The 23615-nt window shown below is 45.6% G+C and overlaps 1 protein-coding gene across 6 annotated transcripts in view; it reads right to left on the bottom strand.

Moving 5' to 3' along the window:
- Positions 1–312: 312 nt before the first annotated feature.
- arhgef10 (Rho guanine nucleotide exchange factor (GEF) 10) overlaps positions 313–23615 on the bottom strand; it is a 266890-nt gene continuing 243587 nt past the window's right edge. For 5 of the 6 annotated variants that reach the window (XM_069885202.1, XM_069885207.1, XM_069885206.1 and 2 more), the window contains 2 exons: positions 11978–12100; positions 313–5356 (listed from right to left, as the gene is read on the bottom strand). In XM_069885202.1, coding sequence (XP_069741303.1) covers positions 4842–5356; positions 11978–12100 — 638 coding nt within the window. In that variant the 3' untranslated portion in view covers positions 313–4841. Of the gene's footprint in view, positions 5357–10686; positions 11820–11977; positions 12101–23615 lie in introns of those variants that run through there. The other variant, XM_069885208.1, reaches the window with a different exon arrangement.

Below are 23615 nucleotides of genomic sequence, written 5' to 3'. Positions count from 1 at the left end.
TAGGTTAAGGGTGAAAGGTGAAAAGTTTAAAGAGAATTTTAGGGAAACTTCTTCATGCAGAGAGTGTGGATCATGCTGCCTGCTGAAGTGGTGAACACAGGCTTAATTTTGACATTTAAGAAAAATTTGGATAGGCTGTGGTCCTGGGATAGGTCAATGTGACTCAGAGGAATAATCGTTTGGCACAGACGAGATGGGCCGAAGGGCCTGTTTCCGTTCTATGGTTCTGTGCATTGTGCATTACAACAGACGTCAGTGACGTGCATAAATATGGCTGCATTAAGTAAAATATCACTGGGACAAACTAAACAATAAAATTCAACTGCACTAGATTGTGCTTTAATACATAAATATAAGCAAAGTGACGGCAGTTAAAATGTTAATATAATTTGAACAATTAAGTGTGCTTACCAGAACAAAACTTCAGCATTGCAAGTAGTACAGCAGGGGCAACTGGAAAATGGTCATGTCTGCATTGACCCAACACTGATTGGCTCATAGTTGGATTTGAAACCGGCCATAACGCCATGTCAGAAACACCAATTATCACTGTGGCAAAATTACAAAGCAGCAATTTGCTGAAAATGAAAGGTTCAACAAAAGGGTCCCGACTGCCGGACACTTGAAATGAAAAAGGCTGCCGGGAAGTTACAGCAGGTTTACCGGCACGGGAATGACTGAGCTTCTCTTCATCAGAAACCAGTTCAGCTTCAGCATTTGAACTGGTTCTCTTCCTTTTGACACTTTACTGAAGTTCAGCTCGACACAAGTTTTGTGGATACGAAGATGGTTGAAAACTAATTTAGGTCACCCTGACATTACCGAGAGGTTATCCAACACTGCACAATCTGGTCTGGAATGTTCTCAGTTTACCAGGGTCTTGTGTAAACCCATTCAAGTGTGTCATTCACACTAGGTAATCATTTTGGTATGGTCCATGAACATGCAAATAGAATTGAAAACCAATTTGCATGCCATCTACTTTTTAAAAAAAACTAAAATATATGATTATTTTGTAATAGTTTGTGCAAAAGTAGAGAAACAGGAAATACAGCTCCTGTTAACAATGAGCATCTCCCACGGACAACGGACAATGAACAGGGACAAAGATTGTCTGTGTTAAAGTACTGGTATGGTAACTGCAGTTCATTTGGTTGCAATATGACTTAAACTTTAAAAAACTGTTATTGCATTAATCAGAAGGGTAATTACTGGCAAATAAAGTAAAAATTGTTAAAAAAAATTAATTAGCTGTTCTGAACTGATTTAAAATTTTAACAACTCTTTTTTTAAAATGTATGTTTTTTTTTAATAGTTAAATATATAGTTCTTTAAAACAGTTACTCTGGAAAACAAATGCATCAGCAATATTTCAGTTCATCTCCACCAACAGCAGGAGCATTCTTCCCGACTTCCGTGCTGTTCCCTGATATGTGAGTTGACAGATGTCTCTTATTACTTTTGATGTCCCAGAAACAAAAAATCATTAAAAAATTGACCAGCAAATGCTTATCAACAAATTAATGGTCTGTATATATATCCACCTGTTGTCACAGGAGGCACTTAGGGAGGGAAATACCAGCTTAACTTTTCCAGAACAAACACAGATCTTTGGAATTGTAATAAAGAATAGAGGGGGGGCAGAGATGATTGACGAGGATGTTGGCCTGAGTTATAGGGAGAGGTTGAGCAGGCTTTGAGCATGGGGGGACTGAGGGGTGATCTCATAGAGCGGTACAGAATCAGGAGAGGAATAGATCAGGTAATCAGGCAGCTGCAAGCAGAGTTCTGTAAAACCTTCGCCATGCCTCAAAATGGGGATCCATTGCAGAGTTCTGAGATCTTGGCAACTGACAATGACGATGGGGACCAACTGCCACTGAGGGCACCTTTGGGTGTTGAAAATGTGAAGCAGAAAGTCTCCTTTGCCCCTGAGAACCACATCTTTGCACCTGCACTTGGGTGTGAATGATTCAAACTTACTCCACTTAGCCCGCAAAGTGTGCATCAGGTAAAATCTTTGGATTTAAATTAGGAAAAGTTAATGGAGACAGCAGTGAAATGCTCCAATTGCAGGTTGAGAGAAATCTGGGACAGCACAATTGTTCCTGATGACTACACCTGTAAGAGGTGCATCCAGCGGCAGCTCCTGGGTTAAGGAACTGGAGCTGGAGCTGGATGGACTCTAGACCATTGGGAGCCAGAGGCATTGATAGATAGAAACTTCAGGGAGACGGTCACCTCCTATATGTCAGGAGAGAGGAAACTGGGTGACTGTTAGGAGGGGGAAGGGGAAGAGGCAGACAGTGCAGAGCATCCCTGTGGCCATTCCCCTCAACAAGTAGACTGTTTGGGGGGGGGTGGGGTCGATCTACCAGGGACAAGTCGTGGTGGTCACGTCTCTGGCGCAGAGGCTGGCCCCTTGGCTCAGAAGGGAAGGTTAAAGGAGAGCTATGGGGACTCATTGGTTAGGAGAGCAGATAGGAGATTTGGTGAATGAGTTTGAGGCTCCCAGATGGTATGTTACCTCCCAGGTGCCAGGGTCAGGGATGTTGCTAATCAATCTCATAGCATTCTGGAGGGGGAGGGCAAGCAGCTGGATGTTGTGGACAACGTGGGGACCAATGACATAGATAGGAGTGGGGATGAGATCCTGAAGAGAGAATAGAGTGAGTCAGGAAAGAAGTTTAAAAAGTAGGATCTCAAGGGTGGTAATCTCCGGATTGCTGTCTGTGCCACACATCAGAAAGGGTGGGAACAGTAAGTTGCAGCAGATGAATGTGTGGCTGAAAAGTTGGTGCAGGGGGCAGGGGTTCAGATTTGTGGATCATTGGGGTCTCTTCTGGGGAAGGTCTGACTGGTACAAAAAGGACAGGCTGCACCTGAAAAGGAGGGGGACCAGTATCCTGGCGGCCAGGTTTGCTAGGTCTGTTGGGGAGCGTGAGGGCGGAGATTAGGGTAGAAAGACAAAAGCTTGATGCTGGTGCTCTGAATGGGTGAGGAAGGACCAACAGGGAACAAAACATAAAGGCAGCCAGTTAGAGGGGTTGAAGTGTGTCTATTTCAATGCTAGGAGTATTAGGAATAAAGGGGGTGGACTTTGAGCATGGATCAGTATGTGGAACTGTGATGTTGTGACCTTTACTGAAACTTGGCTGGAGGTCGGGCAGGATTGGATCCAGGTACTTGTGTTTAGATGTTTTATGAAGAATAGGATGGGAGGTAGGAAGGGGGAGGGGAAGAGTAGCATTAGTGGTCAGTGATAGTATCATGGCTATAGAAAGGGAGGACACTGCAGAGAAAGTGTCCACTGAGTCGTGTGGATGGAAATCAGAAATAGAATGGAGCTGTCACTGTGCTGGGAGTAGTCTAGATGCTCCCAAATAGCCCTTGGGACACCGAAGAGCAGAGAAGCAGGCAGATTTTGGAATGGTATAGGAAATACAGGGTTGTAGTTATGGGTGATTTCAACTTCACTAATATTGACTGGCACCTCCTGGCTACAAGAGGGAGAGATGGGACTGATGGGGTGGGCAGAAAAGGAGAAGAGGGGAGGGATGTGGAGAGGGGAGAGGCAGGGACAGGGCAGGAGAGAGTGGTGTATCCAAGAAGGAGGCAAGGTTAGCAGAGCTGGGACTTTTCTCTTTGGAGCATAGAAGAATGAGAGGAGATTTGATAGGCTACAAGATTATGAGAGGCAATAGATAGGGTGGACAGCCAGCGCCTGTTACCCAGGGCAGGATCAGCAAACACCAGAGGACGAGTACAAAGTGATGGGAGGGAAGTTTCAGGGAGACATCAGGGGTTTTTTTTAATATACACAGAGAGTTGGGAGTGACTGGAATACCTTGCTGGTGGAGGCTGAAACATTGGGGGTCATAGACAAGACACATGGATGAAGGAAAAATAGAGGGTTACAGGGTGGGGAGGGTTTAGTAATTTATTTTAGGGATATATGGGTCAGCACAACATCGAGGGCTGAAGGGCCTGTACTGTGCTGTAGCGTTCTATGTTCTATGAATGCAAAGTCTTCTGCCCAGAGTAGGTGAATTGGTAACCAGAGATCATAGTTTTAAGGTGAGGGGGAGATTTAGCAGATGGTAGTGGGGTACATGGAACAGGTTGCTGGAAGAAATGGTTGCGGTGGGGACTATTGCAATGTTAAAGAAAAATTTGGACAGATACACGGATGAGTTTAGAGGCATGTGGAACAAATGCAGGCAGGTGGGACAAGAATGGGTCAGACATTTGGATCAGCATAGGCATGTTGGGCTGAAGGGCCTGTTTCCACGCTGTAGGACTTTATAACCAGGCGAGTGAAACTTCCTAATTTCAGAAAACAGGAATGAAGTGATTCAAAGGGAAATTCAGACCTTTTTCAAAACTGTCAGCCCATTTACACACTTTGCCAGGATCGGCATCATGTGGGGAGCAATCGCAGGCCATGCCCCCCCCTCCCCCCTGCCAAATGGGTTATTGTGCCCTTCCCAATCCGGACCGCAGTGGGTAATGCCATCAGAGGGGGGTGTCACCAAAATGACATGGTTTTGTCTCACGCGCTATAAGCACGCACGCTTTTCTGTTGCGTCGGAGGGAGGGGGAAGTGTGCACAGAGGAAGTTCATGGCAGGTACGGCATCTGCTCCCCCTCTCCACCCCACTGAGTGAGTTCTTGAATGTCAGTTTGTGCTCCCCCACCCCTGAAGTTACCCTAACTCCCCCCCCACCCGATGAGACTTGTTCTGATGCCAACTCTGCACTCTATACAACATCCATCACCCACAATGGTGGGGGCGGGGCGGAGGGGAGGGGAACAGGATATCTGACAATGAGACCAACTAGTCACATGTTTAACAATGGGATCTGCCAAATCAGGACAGTGGAAGTGGTTTCATCTTGCCGTTGTTTGGACTTTTTGTTAAGGCGCTTATTTCCCTGGCCTCCAGAGATGACTAAAACAGAACTCATCAGTGTCTTCTTTAACCTTTCACTGTCGACTTGTTTGCTTTTAGGAGAGAGACTCGGGTCATTCGTGAGCTCGTAGAGTGCACTGTCCTCAGGACCATGCTCGAGGGCACTAGATTGGAGGGACCAGCTCGGGGACCCGGTGGCTGAAGATGGGCTGCTGTGCTGTGCAGTGGGTGCGACGGATTCTCCAAGCCAAATCCCTTTGTCCCTGTTAGTTGTATTTGACCATTCCATTTGTGTCCCACCATGACCAAGTTTCTCGCCGTTCTTCTCTTCCAGTGGCAGGCACAGGCTGGTGAGCGAGGGGTTTTTATCTGTCATGGTAGTCGTGGTCTTTGTGAGAAATCGAACAGGACCACAGTGAGCGTGGTAGGACACCATTCCCCTGCCTGGAACAAGAGAAAACAACACTGAGTGAATCAATTACAATGCATTGGCTGAACAATGGGCAGGGCAGTGCTCCTACGGGAACTGAGACCTGCACAGGTTGTTGGAGGAGCACTCATTGAGAAAACAGAATATGGATGGCTGAAAATAAACTGGGTGAGGGTGGGCAGAAAAGGAGGAGAGGAGAGGGGAGGGATGTGTAGAGGGGAGAGGCAGGGACAGGGGAGGTGAGGAGAGGAGAGGCCAGGAGGGAGAGAAGGGAGAGGGAAGAAAGGATGGAAGGCAGAGAGGGGAGGAGGAGAAGTGGTGGATAGGGAGGGGGAGGAGGAGGGGAGGCGAGCAGAGAGGGAAAGAATGGGGTTGGAGAAGCAAGGGAGAACGAGGGGGAGATGGGAGGGAGGAGGAGAGAGGGAGAGAAGTGGGGAAAAGGGAGAGAGAGGATAGTGAGGAGAGGGGAGAGTGAGAGGAGCAGAGAGGAGAACAAGAGAGAGAAGGGTGGGAGAGTGCAAGAGGGAAAGAGACAGAGAAAGAGGGAGAAAACATAATTTGGCTGAGAATAATTGAATGTACTCATTCCAAGCTCAGCTATGTCCTTAAATCTGACTAAATCCTTTGTTATCCACTGGGTCATTGCAGTATAACCACAAACATGCTTAAATACATGAACTGGAAGCCGAGTTGTTCCTCTGTTGAGCTGCACGGCACCGTGATCCAATTGGTCACATCAGCCTGAAACCTTCAGTCCATACCGACCACCCACTGCCTTAGCACGACGGCCCCATTCACTCGCTCTTGGCACTTTGCCCACACTGCCTTGGTGATTTAAGTGCTCCTGCAGACGCTGCGAAGGTTGTGAGAGTGGCCTCCACCACCCCCTCAATCAGTGTGTTCCAGATTCCAGACTCTCAGCGTGAACAATATCCTTCCTTCAGGTCCCCTCCAACTCTCCTACCCTCCCCAGCGTAAGCGTTTTCCCTCTGTTTATTGGAACAGGGAAATTATACACAGTATTCAGATTTCTTTTTTGATGCTATCTTAAATTCCTTCCAATGTATACTCGGTAGGGAGATAAAATGCATAGTATTCGAATAATTTATTCCAAATAGAAAGAAAATATCTTTGGTGGTGTACTTTGTGACAAGGCAGACTGATCGTTGATTAAACGCGTGGCAAACATTCTCGTCTCATAACAGTAATGTAGCCCAACAGAAATGGAACTCAACACTGCAACTTCAAGCTATTATTTATGGATGTCTGGGATAATTAAGTCAAAGCAAACCAACTGCATGTGTTACTGAAAGCAAAGGCTTAGACTTCATTTTTATATATTTTTTAACATTTTAGAATCACAGCACGGTAACAGCCCCTTCCGGCCTACGATCCCGACCAATTAATCTACAAACCCTGTAGGTTATGGAACGTAGGAGGAAACAGGGGCACCCCAAGGAACCCCACACAGGTCACACACAAACTCCTTACAGATAGTGGGGGATTCGAATCTGGGTCGCTGGTACTACACTAACTAATGCCACCCTAATCCACTGTTTTTCCAACTTTTGCACGGGATTGGCAAGTTTTCACAACACGATTGGAGAAACTCCTCGAGATATTGTGACATAGGGAGTTTATTTGTTCTCCCCATACCTGCGTGGTTATTCCCTGGGTGCTCTGGCTTCCCCCTTGCCTCCATAAACAGACGGGCCTGGTTGGTTAATTGGGCAGTTTGGGTTTCAATGGTGGAATTGGTTTTTGCAGTGTTGTAAGCAATAAATGGATAGTCGATAGATAGTTAAATAAGTATGCTTGCAACATCTCCAGAATACAGCTCCCAAACTTGCTCGTGATGCCACTCTATCCTGGAAACAGACATTTGGGCTAGGATTCCCCACCTTTGCTCACACCAGGAATTATTTCATGATGAACCCATCACATAGAATCTGTTCCAAGGCTGTTTCTCGTTACATAGAAATCCAAAAATTCCAGTTGAGATTTCCCTTCCGGCATGAGTTCAGAGGAACTGGTGATGTTCATCAAGCAGGCAGGGTTACTCAGAGAGTTTGGATTCAGTGGGAGAGATGGCATGCCTCTGTGGGGTCATCTTAGATCAGAGCACAGCCCTTTCTTATGTGATGACTCCATCAAATCCAGCTCACAGCACATCAGCTAATGCCTCCTGGCCGCATTGACGGTTTACACCCACCTTTTCTTTCTTGTACTTGATCGATACATTTCCAATAATGCCATAAGATGTGTACTTTGGGACGGGAAACCTCTCTGGGTTACTTGCTATGATTGCTTATCATGACATTCAGAAACTTCAGGTCTGACCTTAAATCAGGGATCGGTCAGATCTAATCGCTTCATCATTTATCGTGATCTACCGGGATCGTTGTCTGAAGAGCCCGGGCAAAGTCACTGAGGACTCCCTTCCACCTGCACGCAGCATCTCTCAGCTGCTCCCGTCGGGGAAGAGATACAGGAGGATCAGAGCCAGCACCACCAGGCTGAGGAACAGCTTCTTCCCACAGGCAGTGAGAATGCTGAACAACCAAAGGAACTGCTCACACTAACCATCCGAGACTCTCATATCCACAAAACAATATTTATTTGAATAGATAAAATGTGTGTTATGTTTGGGTGTTCCTGAATGTTTTGCACCAAGGCCTGGAGAACACGGTTTCATCGGGTTGTACTTGTACAATCAGATGATAATAAACTTGGCTCGACTTGTCAGGGACAGCGATGGCTAAGATGTGGTGAAGATGTGAGGTGTGGGTTGATGAGCATCAGAGACACCCATGGTGTCTACATGGTGGAAACAATCCCATCATGATGGGTGCCTGTGGCCAATACCTTGACAGCGAGATATCCATGGTATTTCATGAGTTCAATGACTGGTCACACCTTCTGTCCATTTGGGTGAGATTTGGCCAGTAAAAATCACACTGAAATACTGGAGGAACTCAGCCGGTTTTTTCAGTGTCCATAAAAAGCAAAGATATATTGCCAACATGTTGGGCCTGAGCCCTTTAGGAAATAAGCAGAATGAGGCAGACGCAGAAAATCTTAGAATTCAGAGAGTGCTGGCTGGGTGAGGAGTCCAGACCAATAAAAGGTGTTAATTGGATGTGATAAGAGGAAAGGTGAGAATTTATTATTTCTGTATGAAAGGAGGCAGGGAAGGGAGAAACAGAGATAGGGCAAGGTGATGGGGAGAAGAAGTGGGGGGAGGTGGCTTAATGAAAGCCAGAGAGGTTGATATTAATGCCGTCCAGTTGGAGGGTTCCCAGGCGGAAGATGAGGTGTTGTTCCTCCAATTTATGGGTGGTCTCAGTCTGGCAGTGCATGAGACCATGGACAGACATGTCAGCAAGGGAATGAGATGGAGAATTGAAATGGGTGGCCACTGGGAGATCCACGCTATTGTGGTGGATAGAGCTGAGGTGCTCATCAAAGCAATCTCCCAGTCTGCGTCCAGTCTCTCCGATGGAGAGGCAACCACAACAGGAGCGTCAATGTCTGGTAAAATTTTTGTTGGATACAGACCATCAAATCTGGGCATCTGGATCTGCCGATGGAGATTTGAGGGTGTGTACCAGTGAAGACTCCTTTGATGTCAGCTCCCTCCCTCCACCATCAGTTCAGGGGGCTGAAGGCAAGGGGCAAGCTTTCCAATGTGCCAGAATCAATTCTCTCTGAATAAGGACTTTACGGTGCATTTCCCACAAATGCGGAGGAAGGTATAGAAATTGGTACAATTACAAATTTAAAAAGACATTTGGTCAGATAGAATGGGGTTGGGTGATTCTGGGACAAATGCAGTCAAAAGGGACGATCCCAGAATGCCATCTTGGTCAGCATGGGCGATGACAGCAATTCCACTGTTGATAGGGTTGTCCTCTCAGATGTAGATGAAGAAATTATTCTTTACAGTGGAGAAGAGTGAGGAGTGATCATCATAAGAATGTGTGAAGAGACTGACAGAATGGGCACACAGTTATTTCCACAAGTTTACGTGAGAGAATATTGATTGATAGGTCCTGGTGACAAGGCTAGGAGGCGATCATTTCGAATAAAGTTCTTTTCACAGTGGCTGGCGAATCTCTGGAATTGTCTCCTCCAGAGGATTGAAATCTTCGGGATTTTGAAAAAGGGTGTTATGAGTCCCCGTTTCATTGAGTGTCAGTATCACTGACTATTCTTGGCTGCAACCATTCACAACTGTGGAAAGACTGGTTGGCAACACCTTGTACAGACTATACACAAAGTTGATACTCTGGAGGAAGAGAAAGAGCATTTGTTGCTTTAGCCAGGGGCACAGGTGGTGAGTGGGACACTGGAGGAAATAGTGACCACCAGCCATCTCATGGAAAACTGGGGTGGACTGACTGTGCGTGAAATGGACAATTCGGCTGATTCTCCCCGTCAGGGGAATTACTGAACCACACTGTGACCAAAGGAAAGGTCACTTCGACTGTCCCATACCTGGGTTTTAGAAGCGAGGAGAATTCCTGCATCAGATTGTGACCAATGGCCATTTTGATTGACCCGAACCTGGGTTGTGGAAGCCTCGAGGAAGTCACAGGTTTTGTTTCCCCAACACAAGAAAAAGGGGAGTTGCGACAACCAATCATCCAAAAGGATATTTCTCAGCAAGAAACTCAACACGCGAGTTTTCTGCAGTCAGGTCTTTCCCACCTTCTTTGTGATTACTTCTGGGCATCAGGTTAACAGTCTGCGTTTTAACACAGGATTTCTAAGACTGAACTTTGGAATGACTTTCCAGAATTGTACCTAAGCTGTAACGATTTGGGTACCCCCACCCCCCCAACCCACATACATCTTTGCGCATAGTTTGGGTTAATTTAATTAATGTGTTATATTATTTTTAGTTATTATTAAATATATTGTCTTAAAAGAAGCCAATATGACTGTCTTGGTGAATTTCTTTTGCTGCTGGTCTGTGATGTAACAAATGGAAGTGGTCAGGGTTTGAAAGATGAGGGGATCAAAGGCCCTGGGGAACTGTTGCTGAAGAAGACACGAACCTATGATCGTATTGATTTAGGGGAGGGATTCAAGGGGCTGAATGGCATTTTGCTGCTCCTTGCTGCCATACCTTGATGAAGGGCTCAAGCCCGAAACATCAGTTCTGTATTATTTTATCGTGGCTATATAAAGAGCACTATTCGACCTGCTGAATTTCTCCAGCACTGTGCTTTAACTTTTTTGCCTTAACTACATTCTGGTTTCCGACCTTGAACATGTCCGGTGATAACAGCTCATTTCATTGTTTCTTTCATAGTTTATTTGTAAAAATAACACTTACATTTCTTATTCACAGACCCTCCCAAAGCATTTCACAGGTAATAAAGCCCTTCTGATGGGATGACTACTGTTGCAACTAATGAAATAAACAGCCTTTCAACATGAGATTTTGTTTTCCTATGTCTGTTATTTTAATTCACAGATTTCATGAGCCATGGAAAATAATTATGTCTCATGAGTCTGATGCAAGCAGTGATGCAGCTGGTGATAACAGGCCAAGAGGCAGCAACAAGCCTGAGGTCAGCTATTCGAATCCCATCATTCACCCTGTTCTTCAGTCATGAGAGGGCTGTGTGTGCGTGTGTGCAGGTGTGTGGGTGGGGGTGTGTGTGCATTTGTGGGTATGTGTGGGTGCATGTGCATGGGGGTGTGTGTGTGTGTGTATGTGTTTGGGTATGTGTGTGCACGTGGGGGGTGCATATGTGTTTGTGTGTGGGGGTGCGCATGTGTATGCATGTGCATGTGTGTGTGGGTGGGGGTGTGTGTGCGTGAATGTGTTTGTGTGCGTGTGGTGTGTGGGTGGGGGTGTGTGTGCATTTGTGGGTATGTGTGGGTGCATGTGCATGGGGGTGTGTGTCTGTGTATGTGTTTGGGTATGTGTGTGCACGTGGGGGGTGCATATGTGTTTGTGTGTGGGGGTGCACATGTATATGCATGTGCATGTGTGTGGGGGTGTGTGTGCGTGAATGTGTGTGTGCGTGTGGTGTGTATGCGGGTGTGTGTGTGTGCGCGCATGTGTGTTTTTGGGTGGGTTTTTGTGCAGTGTGTATGTTGAAGAATAGGTTTTTTTTTGTGCGTGTAAGTTATGTCTTCAACATTGAATAACAGGGTTTAAAATAAAAACTTCCTTGAATTTAATAACAACCTGCAAAGGGAGTTTTGTGCTGGGTCTTGCAGGTCAGACATTGATGTGGTTTCCCCACGTACAGCAGCATAGCAGGTAGTGCCACTGCCTGACAGATCAAGGGACCTGTCTCCAATCCTGGTGGCTGTCCATGTGGAGTTTGCATACTGTCTGCCTGACCGCAAGGAATTCCTCCAGGTGCTCTGGCTTCCTCCCACATCCCAAAGATATGGCAGGTTGGAGACCCTTGTAAATTGCCCTTTGTACGTCGATGAGTGAACCAGGTGACGGTTCTGTGGGGAGAATAATGAAAGAGGGCAAGGGTAACTTGGTGGTTGATGGTAGGTTAGGACAGTGGGGGCTGTTTCAATCCATGCCATCTTAATCTGCGTGCAAATCACACGATCGTCAAAACACACAAAACTAGGTGTGTAAGCTCGAATAGCCTCACCTGTAACTTTGGGTATTCCCTGCAGCCGAGGAACTGGTAACGCTACAATGACACCCAGGTTGGTTCCGACCAACAGTAATCCATGGCAGGTGAGAAGACTGGTTACCGTGATTCGCTGTTGACCTGGAATTTCAAACAAAGCGCACACACCATGTTAAAGCCTAGAGAAGCGAGCGATCCCCATCATCTCCCTCAATTACAATGTGACGCCGCTTCAGACAGATCACAGTGCTTGAAGGGAGAATGAAAGGTACTAAAGAACCACACTCCCTCTTTATTAGCCACCAGTAGAATATCTGCAGGAGATTCTTGCAATCCTGGAGCTCATTGAATCATATCCATCTTATTTTGTCAATTCTCATATTCTCTTTTATTTTGTTACTGTGTTCCAATCGGAGTTTCATAGATTTCATATGTGACCCCCCATTTGAATTCAAGTTCCTTAACCTCTGACTGTACATATACAACCAGTCGAAACTGCGCTTCTTCGGACCCTGGTGGGCACACAATTTCTGGGAATGGTGGACTCCCTAGGGGATCATGGGTGTGACTGATGATGAAAGTCATATTTTAATTTGATGTGAAACACAGTGTAATAGAAAGGCAGTCATGATTACTGCTTCTCATGGGGTTTTGGTGCATGTTAATGTAGCTGTGTGTGCGTTTTGTGTCTTGAGATACTGTAGTTTTAAATAAAGTTTGTATGTGTAAAAATAAATGGTGCACACCCATACACAACACATAATAATCACATGTACACATAAAGATACAAAATAAATATACATTAATATTTTGATATAATTTACTCGTTTCCTTCATAAGAGACCCAAGGTGACAGGACACCGTTCCTGAATCTCGCAGCCTGCGGGAATAAGCTATTTCCTAGCCAGGCAGTCCGGATTTTGATGCTCTTGTACCTCCTTCCTGCTGGGTAGTGAGTCAAATTTCCTGTGATGGATGGCAAGGGCCCTCGATGATTCTTTGAGCTCTATTTAAGCAACTCGTCCAGCATGTTGTGGAGTGGAAGGGATGGGGTGGGGGGGAGGGGGTTGGGGGAGGGATTTGCAGCACAGGTAGTAAAACCAAACTTGCTCACTTCCCAGAAACCTGATGCAGCAGCAATGGGGCAGGTCAAGGAAAACACTGAAGATGTCTAAACAACACAAGAGAGGAACTTGTTCAGACAATAAACCAAACAGATGTACACAAGTATGATGGTTGCTTTATGTTGTGAGAACTTTGCTGTCTCTTCATGTCAGCGTTCAATTAAAACTTCAGAAAGGACAGTCACAGCAGGCAAGTCTGCAGGTGAATTGAAAATTCGGTGCGATCCCTTGGCTTAAAAGTAACCCAGTTATTGGGATCTGGGCTCCGCCGCGTTCGCTGGGGCTTCTCCTGATTGGGGCTGAAGAGAAGGCTTCAGGCAGAGGTGCGGAACAAGAGAACAGGTGGAAAGGTCAGGGAAGCACATGGCAACATGCAACAGTCGGAGCTCCCCCAGGAAACGGGCACAGAGTCGTGGGAAGGAAGGAAAACAAGCAGTGACGTCATGCAACCTACACAGATTAATGGGGAGGAAGTGCTGTCTTAAAGCAATTGAGGGTGGATAAATCCCCAGGGCCTGACAAGATATTCCCTTGGACCTTGAGGGAGGCAAGTGTAGAAATTGCAGGGGCTCTGGCAGAAATATTTAAAATGTCCTTAGCCATGGGCAAGGTGCCAGATGAATGGAGGGTAGCTCATGTTATTCCATTGTTTAAAAAAATTAACCCTGGAAATTATAGGCTAGTGAGCCTGACATTAGTGGAATGTAAATTATTGGAAGGTGTTCTAAGAGATTGGATATACAATAATTTGGATAGCCAAGGACTGATTAGGGATAGTCAGCATTTTTTTGTGCCTGATAGGTTGTGTTTAACCAATCTTATAGAGCTTTTCGTGGAGGTGACAATGAAAGTTGATGAAGGCAAGGCTGTGGATGTTGTCTATGTGGACTTTAGAAAGGCCTTTGACAAGGTCCTGAATGGAAGGTTCAGATGTTAAATTTTCATGGTGCAGTAGTAAACTGGGTTTGACAATGGTTGAATGGGAGAAGTCAGAGAGAAATGGTGGACAATTGCTTCTCAGATTGGAAGCCTGTGACAAGTGGTGTGCCTCAGGGATTGGTTCTGGGACCATTGTTGTTTGTCATCTATATCAAGGATCTGGATGATAAGGTGGTAAATTGGATCAGCAAGTTTGCAGATGACACTAAGATTGGAGGCATTTTCGACAGCAAAGAAAGTTTTCAAAGCTTGCAGAGGGATCTGGACCAGCTGGTAAAATGGGCCAGAAAATGGCAGATGAAATTTAATGCAGACAAGTGTGAGGTGTTGCATTTTGGAAGGACAAACCAAGAAAGGACATACATGGTAAATGGTAGGACACTGAGGCGTGTGGTAGAAGAATCTGGGAATACAGATAAATAATTCCCTAAAAGTGGTGTCTCAGATGGATAGGGTTTTAAAGAGATCTTTTGGCATATTGGCCTTCATAAATCAAAGTCTTGAGTACAGGAGCTGGGATATTATGTTAAAGTTGTACATTGGTGAGGTCAAATTTGGAGTATTGGGTGCAGTTTTAGTCGCCTAACTACAGGAAAGGTATCAATAAGATGGAAAGAGTGCAGAAAAGATTTACTAGGATGTTGCCTAGACTTCAGGAACTGAGTTATAGGGAAAGGTTAAATAGGTTAGGACTTTATTCCCTGCAGCGTAGAAGAACGAGGAGAGATTTCATAGAGATATTTAAAATTATGAGGGGGATCGACAGAGTAAATGTAGATAGGCTTTTTCCACTGAGGGTAGGCGAGATACAAACCAGAGGACATAGGTTAAGAGTGAAAGGGGAAAAGTTTAGGGAAACCTCTTCACACAGAGAGTGGTCGAGGTATGGAATGAGCTTCCAGCTGAAGTGGTGAATGCAGGCTCAATTTTAAATAATTTAATAAGAATTTGGACAGGTACATGGATGGGAGAGATATGGGCAGGGTGCAGGTCAATGGGACTAGGAAAAAAATGATTTGGCACAGAGTTGAGGGGCCAGAGGCCTGTTTCTGTGCTGGAATATTCTATGGATCTATGGCTCTATAGACTTACCTGCTCTCAAATAGTACCTGCTGTGTGGGGCAAGTTCAAAACATTGTGACCCAGATCTGGGGACATTGAAAATTGGAAGCAAAATTCAATTTTTAATTAAAAAAAATGTAGATATACAGCATGGTAACAGGCCATTATGGTCCACGAGTCCATGCCACCAATTTACACCCAATTAAACTACAACCCTGGTATGTTTTGAAGGGTGGGAGGAAACCAGAGACCCTGGGGAAAACCCATGCAGACACGGGGAGAACATACAAACTCCTTGCAAACAGTCCCGATCGCTAGCGCTGTAAGGGTGTTATGCTAAGCGCTACACCAATCGCTCCACCCTCTTGTTCATCATCAGGAAGATTTATCTTTTCAGTTATCCTCTTGGGAAATTGTGTGTCAGCCCATTGCCTGAAAACCACCCCAGTAAACTCTCTCTCTTTCTGATGATCAGTCTTGGTGTGACATGTGGCCAGGGACATTCTTCCCACTTCCCCACTTTTCAAGTTCAAGTTTATTATCATCTGACTATATATTTACAACCAGATGAAACAGCGTTTCTCTGGACAAAGGTGCACGCCACATACACACAATACACGGCACATAAATATCACATATATGCACACACACAATACACAGGACATGTATATCACATATATACATAAAGATATCATTTAAAATAAAGATACATAAATATTTTGCGGTGATATACTCGGTTACAAGATACTGTTCATCAATCTCTCAGCCTGCGAGATGAAGCTATTTCCCTGCCAGGCCGTCCTGATTTTGATGTTCCCCCTGTCCCTCCTTCCTGATGGTCGTGGGTCAGAGTTACTGTGTGAAAAGATGGAAGTGGTCTTCAATAATTCTTTGAGCCCTATTTAAGCAATGCGACTGTTAAATGTCATCAGTAGAGGAAATGGAGACCCCAGTGATCGTCTCAGTCATTTTGCTGATCCTCTGTATTGACTTCAGGTCCAATGCTTTGCAGTTATCATCCCACACAGTGATGCAGCCAGACAGGACATTCTCACTTGTGCTCCTGTAAAATGTTGCCAAGATAGGGGCTGGTGGCCTGGCCCTCCTCAACCTCCATAGGAAGTGCAAACCATGCTGCACCTTTCTGACTAATGAGAAGGTGCTGTGGGTCCAAGCATGTCATTCGTTATGTGCACATCAAGGAACTTTGTGTTCTCTGCTCTCTCCACAACAGAGCCATTGACGTGTAATGGAGAGTGGCTGACCTTCATTCTCCTGAAGTCCACAATCATCTCTTTTGTCTCGTTCTCGCGCCACTTGACGAGCCTCCCAACCTCCTCTTTGCAAGCCGACTCATCATTAGTGTCGAAGAGAAAAAACTACTGTCGTATCATCCGCAAAACTCAACGAATCTGAATTGAATCCAGCAGTGCAGTCATCCGTTTGTAGCAAGAACAGTGGTGGGCTGAGCGCACAGCCCTGAGGCACGCCACTGCTCGGCGTGATGGGGCTTGAGGTTTTGCTGCCAACCTGGATGACTGTGGTCTTTGGTCAAGAAGTCCAGGATCGACTTTGTCAGTGAGAGCATCGAGTTCGTGAGCAGGGATTATGCAGGATGTTGGTGAGACCAGACTTGAAGTATGGTGTGCAGTGCTAGTCACCCAACTGTAGGAAGATGTTATTAGTTGGAAAGGATGCAGAAAATTCACAAGTGTTACTGTGACTGGACGCTCAAGAAGCTGGATAGGTTGGAATTTTTTCTCTCTGCAGCACAGGAGACAAAGGAGATTTATAGAATCATGAGGGGCATGAAAAAATATCAAAGCCTTTTCTTTCTAAAACTAGAGGGTATAGATTTAAGGTGAAAGGGGAAAGATTTAAAAGGGACCTGAGGGACTGATTCATCAGAAAGGGTGGTGGGTATGTGGATTGCGCTGCCAGAGGAAGTGGTAGAGGCAGGGACAATTGTCACATTCAAGAGATGTTTGGGCAGGTACGTGGAGCAGAAAGGTTCAAGGGGTGTGGGCATCTGGGACCACCTTGGCTGCATGGACAAGTTGGGCTGAAGGGCCTGTTCCCCATGCTGTGGAACTCTCTGGTTCTCCACCAAACACGCTCCCTTTTCTGGGAAGGGTTATGAGAAGTGACCTGGGGCATCTTTCTGGGAGGTGCGCAAGAACAGGAATTACCCTGAACGTGGGCAGGCAAAAGCAAGCAGATTCTGACTGCTCAACTACTGGCCGCTGTTCAAAAAAAATCGAACCAGGAAATTGATTGTGGGATTTGTGCCAGTCTCAGAAGAAAATACTACTCAGTTCTTGCATTTTGTCATGCCATCAGCCTTCAGTAGGTTACCCCAGCAGCAGGCAACTGTCTGGTTAACATTAACACTACAGGCCACTTAATATCCTGCTTGGACTGCAAATGCAAAGAGGCTTCCCTCTTCAATGAGGGGAAGACACAGAGAACACAACCTGATGATCAAATTCAAAACCAATCTCTGGAGACAGATAATCGTAATAAAAATAAATTGTTTTGTTGGGTAGATTTAAAGCGGAGTTTTAAATAAGACTGAATGAGTGCAGAAATTTACTAGGATGTTCCTGGGACTTGAGGAACGGAGTTGCAGGGATAGGTTAAATAGCTCAGGACTTTATTCCTCAGAGTGTCAATGAATGAAGGGAGATTTGATAGAGGCAAACAAAATTGTGAGAGGTATAGAAAGAGTAAATGCAAGCAGGGATTTTCCACTGAGATTAGATGAGGCAAGAACTAGAGGACATGGGTTAAGGGTGAAAGGGGAAATGTTTGAAGGGGATATTATGGGGGATCTGTTACACACAGAGGGTGGTGAGCAGGTGGAATGGGCTGTTAACTGAAGTGGTGAATGTGCACTTAATTTCAACATTGATGGGAGGGACATGGATAGGAGGGGCATGGATGGGAGGGACATGGATGGGAAGGGCACGGATGGGAAGGGTATGGTTCAGGTCAGTGGGACTAGGCAGTTTGAGCAGCAGACTAGATGGGCCAAAAGACTTGTTTTTGTGCTGCAATGTTATGCGGTTCTATGGTTGATAGGTTTTTGATTAGTGAGAGTCTCAGAGGTTATGAGGTGAGGGCAAGAGAATGGCATCGAGAGGAAAGATACATCAGCCGTGATTTGAATGGTGGGGCAGACGCAATGACCCAAATGATCTAATTCTGCACCAATGTCTTGTGGTCTCATGTTAGAGAAAAAAGCTGAGAAGTTGGATGGGGGGAGGTCCAGAGCTGCAGGACATTGGACAGAGGGATACAGAAGAAGAGAGATTTGGGGGAGGGGGTTAACGGAAATTGGAGGTTGACGTCAGTTGGAGAGTGCCCAGATAGAATACAAAGTGTTATTCCTCCAATTTGCAAGTGGCCTTGGCTTGGCAGTGAATGAGGCCATGGAATTAAGAATAGTTGGCCACTTGGGGATACTTGGTGTTGCAGCAAACAGAGGTAAAGTGATCAGCGAAGTGCTCTCCCAGTCTGTGCCTGGTGTCCCTGACATATGTGCTTCACTTGGAAGGACTGGTTAGGGCCCCAGATAGTGGTGAGGGAGGAGGACGAGCAGGCCTACCATTTGTTTGAACTCCACTCTCCTTTTGATCGGCAGGGACATGGCTCCCGGCCAGACTCGCCTCTCAGTTATGTCTCAACCTGCGGACATTTTTCCAGCTGTCTTATAGGAAATGGGAAAAAACATGAAGGACGACTCGGCTGTCACCATGGGTGGGGACAAAACACTGTAGTCCTCCAAGGCTGGGTCTGGTTTCCATGGGAACAAAACTCAGGGCTGAGCAAAGGTCTTGAGCAATGAGCAGCAGCAATTGTTGATGCCATGAATGCAGGGAATGACGAGGTACATGAAGCCACATGTGATGATTGGGTTATGAAGGCCACATACATCCCGAGGAAGGATCAAACTTGAAAAGTTTCCAAACAAATACAGAAGGGCTGCGAGAAGCTGGGAACAGAATTGTGCTTTACCTTCAAGCTCATACAGGAAGAAAGAAATAGGCTCATAATTGGAGCACTGGAAGAGAAAGCAGTTGAAACGTCCTCGTGAATTTTTTTGTAATACTTCCCAGACACGCGCTAAATGGAGCCGCGCAGTGAGTGTGATGCTATTATAGTGCCGGCGCCCTGGATTCGTATCTGCCGTTGCCTGTACATTGTCCCCGTGACCCACGTGGGTTTTCTTCAGGTTCCCCCTACGTTTGGAGGATGTACAGGGGTTTATCAGTCGCGTGGGTGTATTTGAGCCGTGGGCTGGAAGACCTGGAACCATGCTACATTTTAAAAGGTATCCCTCAACTAGCCTTAGCCAGAGCCAATTGATGGGTCCAAGATACAATTGTTGTCCATGGGGTGAAGTTATCTACGTATTGGCGCAGTCCCTATGTCCTTACATTGCATAAGTAACTCCAGCTTGACGTGCAGTTCTCACAATTTCCCCCACTATGAACGTTAAAAAAATAAGTCGTCAAAAGCACCAAAAGTTGGTGAAACTCTTGGAAAAGAATTGGCATCTGGATGGAAGAAAAATGGAGTATGACGGGTGTGAGGTCAGGAAGGCTGGCACAACATGCTGGGCTGAAGGGCCTGTACTGTGCTGCAATGTTCTATGTCCTACAATGGAGTGCAAGGGCTGAAATAAGCTGAACTCAACAGGAAACTGCCCAGGCTTCACAATGCAAAGGATGTTTGCAAGGCAGGAAACATCTGCGATCAAAGCCACAATATTTGTTCGTCTGCAGTCTAGGGGGGAGGGGGGGAATATGAAGGAAGCATCTGAGAATTCACTTCTGAGATCAAATGTTACTCCACTGAGACCCACTGGGTTATCTTGTTTTGGATTTTGACCTGTCTTCAACATCTCTCCCAAACAGTTACAGATCAGACCATTTCATATTTCCCATAACTCCAAACAATAGGACAGTGATGCCAAATGAGTGAATGAACCAGGCTGCAGATGTTGCGCTTGTCGTAAATGCACCTAGGAAAGAATCTTCTCTGCACCCCTTGTAGCTTGGTGTTTGTCCAGGGATTCAGTCACCAATGTCGTGCAGGACATTGGCTTCTGCACCTTCGTTCCATTCCATAACTCCCCCCACCAGATGACATCAACACAACTGCAACACCCAAAATGTGTCTCCAGACGACACTGAGAAGCAACAGTTCTCGTTTGTGCCGAGAGCAACCAGCTGTACCTCAGCACATTCTCCAGATACCGGCCCAGCGCCAATGGTGGATTAATCATTAGGCTGAAGCCTAGGGGCCCGGAAGGTAAAGGGGGCCCATCACAACCACTGGTACACCAACGTAACCACTTGCCAATATTGGCTCGCATTAGTCCTGGGTCCAGCTGCCAATCAAGGCTCACGGAAGTACCGCATTCACCTGTTGATCAGCAGCTCGGCCCCATGCATCCATTCAGGCTCCACCGGTCCCAGTGCTGCCTGTCCATCACTGTTTGTATATGTGCGCCAGTCTGAGGTCTTCCTCCTGCAGTAGACCTCGGCTCATGCAGTGTCACTCAACGGGAGGTTTACCTTTCTTAAAAAAAAGACTCTCTCCGTGTTATTTTGTATCGAGACTTTTTTTTTTAGAACTGATTTTATTTATCCTTTTGTAACTAACAGACATTTCAAATGATTTGGGGTGGACAGACGAGTTCTGTAAGGTAGTGCATTTAACACAAAGCATGTTGATCCAAGCACTGGATTGGTGGATATAAATTGGTTTATATCTACACAATGGCAGCAGCCATAATACACCGGTCGGCTGTCTTTTTACAGACTGTCCCACTTAAAACATTAATTATTTAAACCCTAACCCGTTCCACCCGATCGCAGCAACTTCCCAATTTCAAATTAACAACAGTAAATGAACAGGTAAAGTTTTGTTTGATTTTAATGAAGTTTTTCCTCCAAAGTGGTGTATTCTCAGCACATTCCTCGTGGATAAATTTAGAATATGTGAGGACATCACGCCCAAAGCCTAATAAATGGAACCATTTCACTTTATTCTATTCAGTAGAGGGTGGGAGCCCAGGGGCATGGTCAGGAGGGGCCTTGGGCCCGGATGGTAGTTAATCTGCCACTGGCCAGCATGGACTCACGGAGACACGCAAGTACACCATCCCAGGTCTGGCCAATGGAGTCAGGATTACGGTCAATCCAGGCTGTGGTGACTCTCCGCCACAACTCAGTGATATGGAGGCTGTGGAGCTCCACAGCACGGAGACATGTTCACCCGCCAAACTTTGTCCATACTGGCCAAGGTGATCCCACATCTTATTGATATCCTTCCTATCGTTAGGTGACCAAAACTGCACACAATACTCCTATAAACCCAACGACCTTCCAGTGTGAAAATATTGTCCATTTTACAGCACGGCTGGCGTAGCGGTTAGCACAACACCTGTGATCGGGACCGGGGTTCAAATCCCGCGCTGTCTATGAGATGTTTGTACATTCCCCTTGTGTCTGTGTAGGTCTTTCCGGGGGCTCCTGTTTCCTCCCATTTTTCAAAACGTTCTGGGGGTTGTAGATTAATTGGGTGTAAAATGTGCATCACGGACTCATGGCCCAAAAGAGCCTGTTACCGTGCTGTATGTCTAAATTTTAAAAAAATCTCATCCCTATTGCTTTAAATCCCTGCTGTTTGAGACCCCCCACTGGCTGGTGAAAAGACCTTCCCCATGCCCTTCATGATATTATATATAAATTCAATCTGTTCTGTAAGTCAAGCCTTTAACTCCTGGTAATATTGTCATGAATCTTTTCTTCTCTCTTTCCAGCCCAGTGCCTTCCTGCCCCTGGGTGACCAGAACCAATCACAGTACTCCAAGCGTGGTCTCACCACTGTCCTGCACAGCCGCAGTAAGACATTGCATCTCTTAAACTTAGCATCCTGATCAAGGAAGGCAAACATGCCAGACACCTTCACTACCATCTCTACCTGAGCCACCACCAGCCTATGTGGCACATGGACCTATGTGCCTGCACTCCCAAGAGTCTTTGTTTTGCAACACTCTCCAAAGCCCTCCTGTTCAATGCACCCCAGTTTCACTCAGCAAAGTGCAGCACTGCACTTGTCTGAGTGAAATTCCATCTGCCATTCCTTGGCCCACTTTCCCTCATCAAGATATTGTTATAATCTCAGGTAGCCTTCTCTCAGTTCACAAGGCCACCAATCTTGACGCCATCGGCAAACTTAGTAACAAGGCCAATTACATCTTCATCCAAGTCATTGATACAGATGGCAAACATCAGTGGACCCAACACTGATCCCTGCAGCACAGCACTGGTCATAGGCCACCAATCTGAGTGACACCTCTCCATTGCCAGTCTCCGATTCTTACTTTCAAGCCAATTATGTACCCGTTGGCCAGCTCATCCTGGATCCCATGCGATCTGAACATCCAGATGAGCTTATCATGTGGGACCTTGTCAAAAGTGATGACTATCAATCTGTGCCTGTCAATCTTCTGGGTCTCCTCCTCAAAAATCTCAGTCCAATTGGTGAGCACACACAAAGTCATAATGGCTACCTCTAACAAGTTCTTGCCTTTCCAAATACAGGTAGATCCTGTCTCTCAACATCCCTCTCAAGCAGGGGGTCGTGGCCATGCTAATGAGCTGAGCAGAAGCATTTTGAAAGAGCCCTCCACAAAAAGTATTAAAAACATGGTTTAAAAGTTCAAAAACCAAAATTTTATCATCAACAATAAACAAAGCAAGTGCTAAACGACTAAGGCGACCAAGAACAAAAACTGAAAAAGTGACAGCTCAGCCAGGAACATCGAGTGGAAGCCTGATGAGGAGTGACTCAGACAGGGCCTTGGGACTGGTTGAAGCCAGCAAAGCTGGGGAGTCGGCCCATGATATAACCACCACCCTGAACATATTGGAAACATTATGCAGTTTTACGAGTATGGAATCAGTGATGAGAGATACATCAGAGACGTTAAAAGAAATTAAAGAAGTTGTGCAAGACTTAAATGAATGGATAAGTTATTCAGAGGCTGAGCTGGATAAAACAAAAAATAGGCTTAAGGCACTAGAAGAAAAAGCAAAAATATGGGACACAGAAAAGAAAGGATTGATGGACAAGATCGACCATATGGAAAATTTCAGCAGACGGAACAACGTAAGAATCATTGGACTGAGAACAGGACTACAAGAAGAATACAGAATACTGGAGAATAAAAAGCTAAGATACAATACAAACATACAGGACAGAAAAAGCTCTATTAAAAACTAAACAACAATACTGAGTTGGGTAAATGGGCACACAAAGTATTAGCTTGGCAGATTAAAAGAGGAGTCATCAAGAATGATAAATATTATAAAAACAGAAACAAACACTCTAGTATATAACCAAAAAAATAACACTTTTATACAACATTACACTAAATTATACAAATCAGAATTACTAGGAGATGAGAATAAAATGGAAGAAGTTTTGCTGAATGTCAAACTCCAAGGCTGGAAGAG

Source organism: Narcine bancroftii, chromosome 6 (assembly GCF_036971445.1).
Source record: "Narcine bancroftii isolate sNarBan1 chromosome 6, sNarBan1.hap1, whole genome shotgun sequence".
NCBI classification, from domain to species: domain Eukaryota; kingdom Metazoa; phylum Chordata; class Chondrichthyes; order Torpediniformes; family Narcinidae; genus Narcine; species Narcine bancroftii.
Note: the sequence above shows the minus strand (reverse complement) of the source record. Positions and strands in the feature narration are given on the sequence as shown.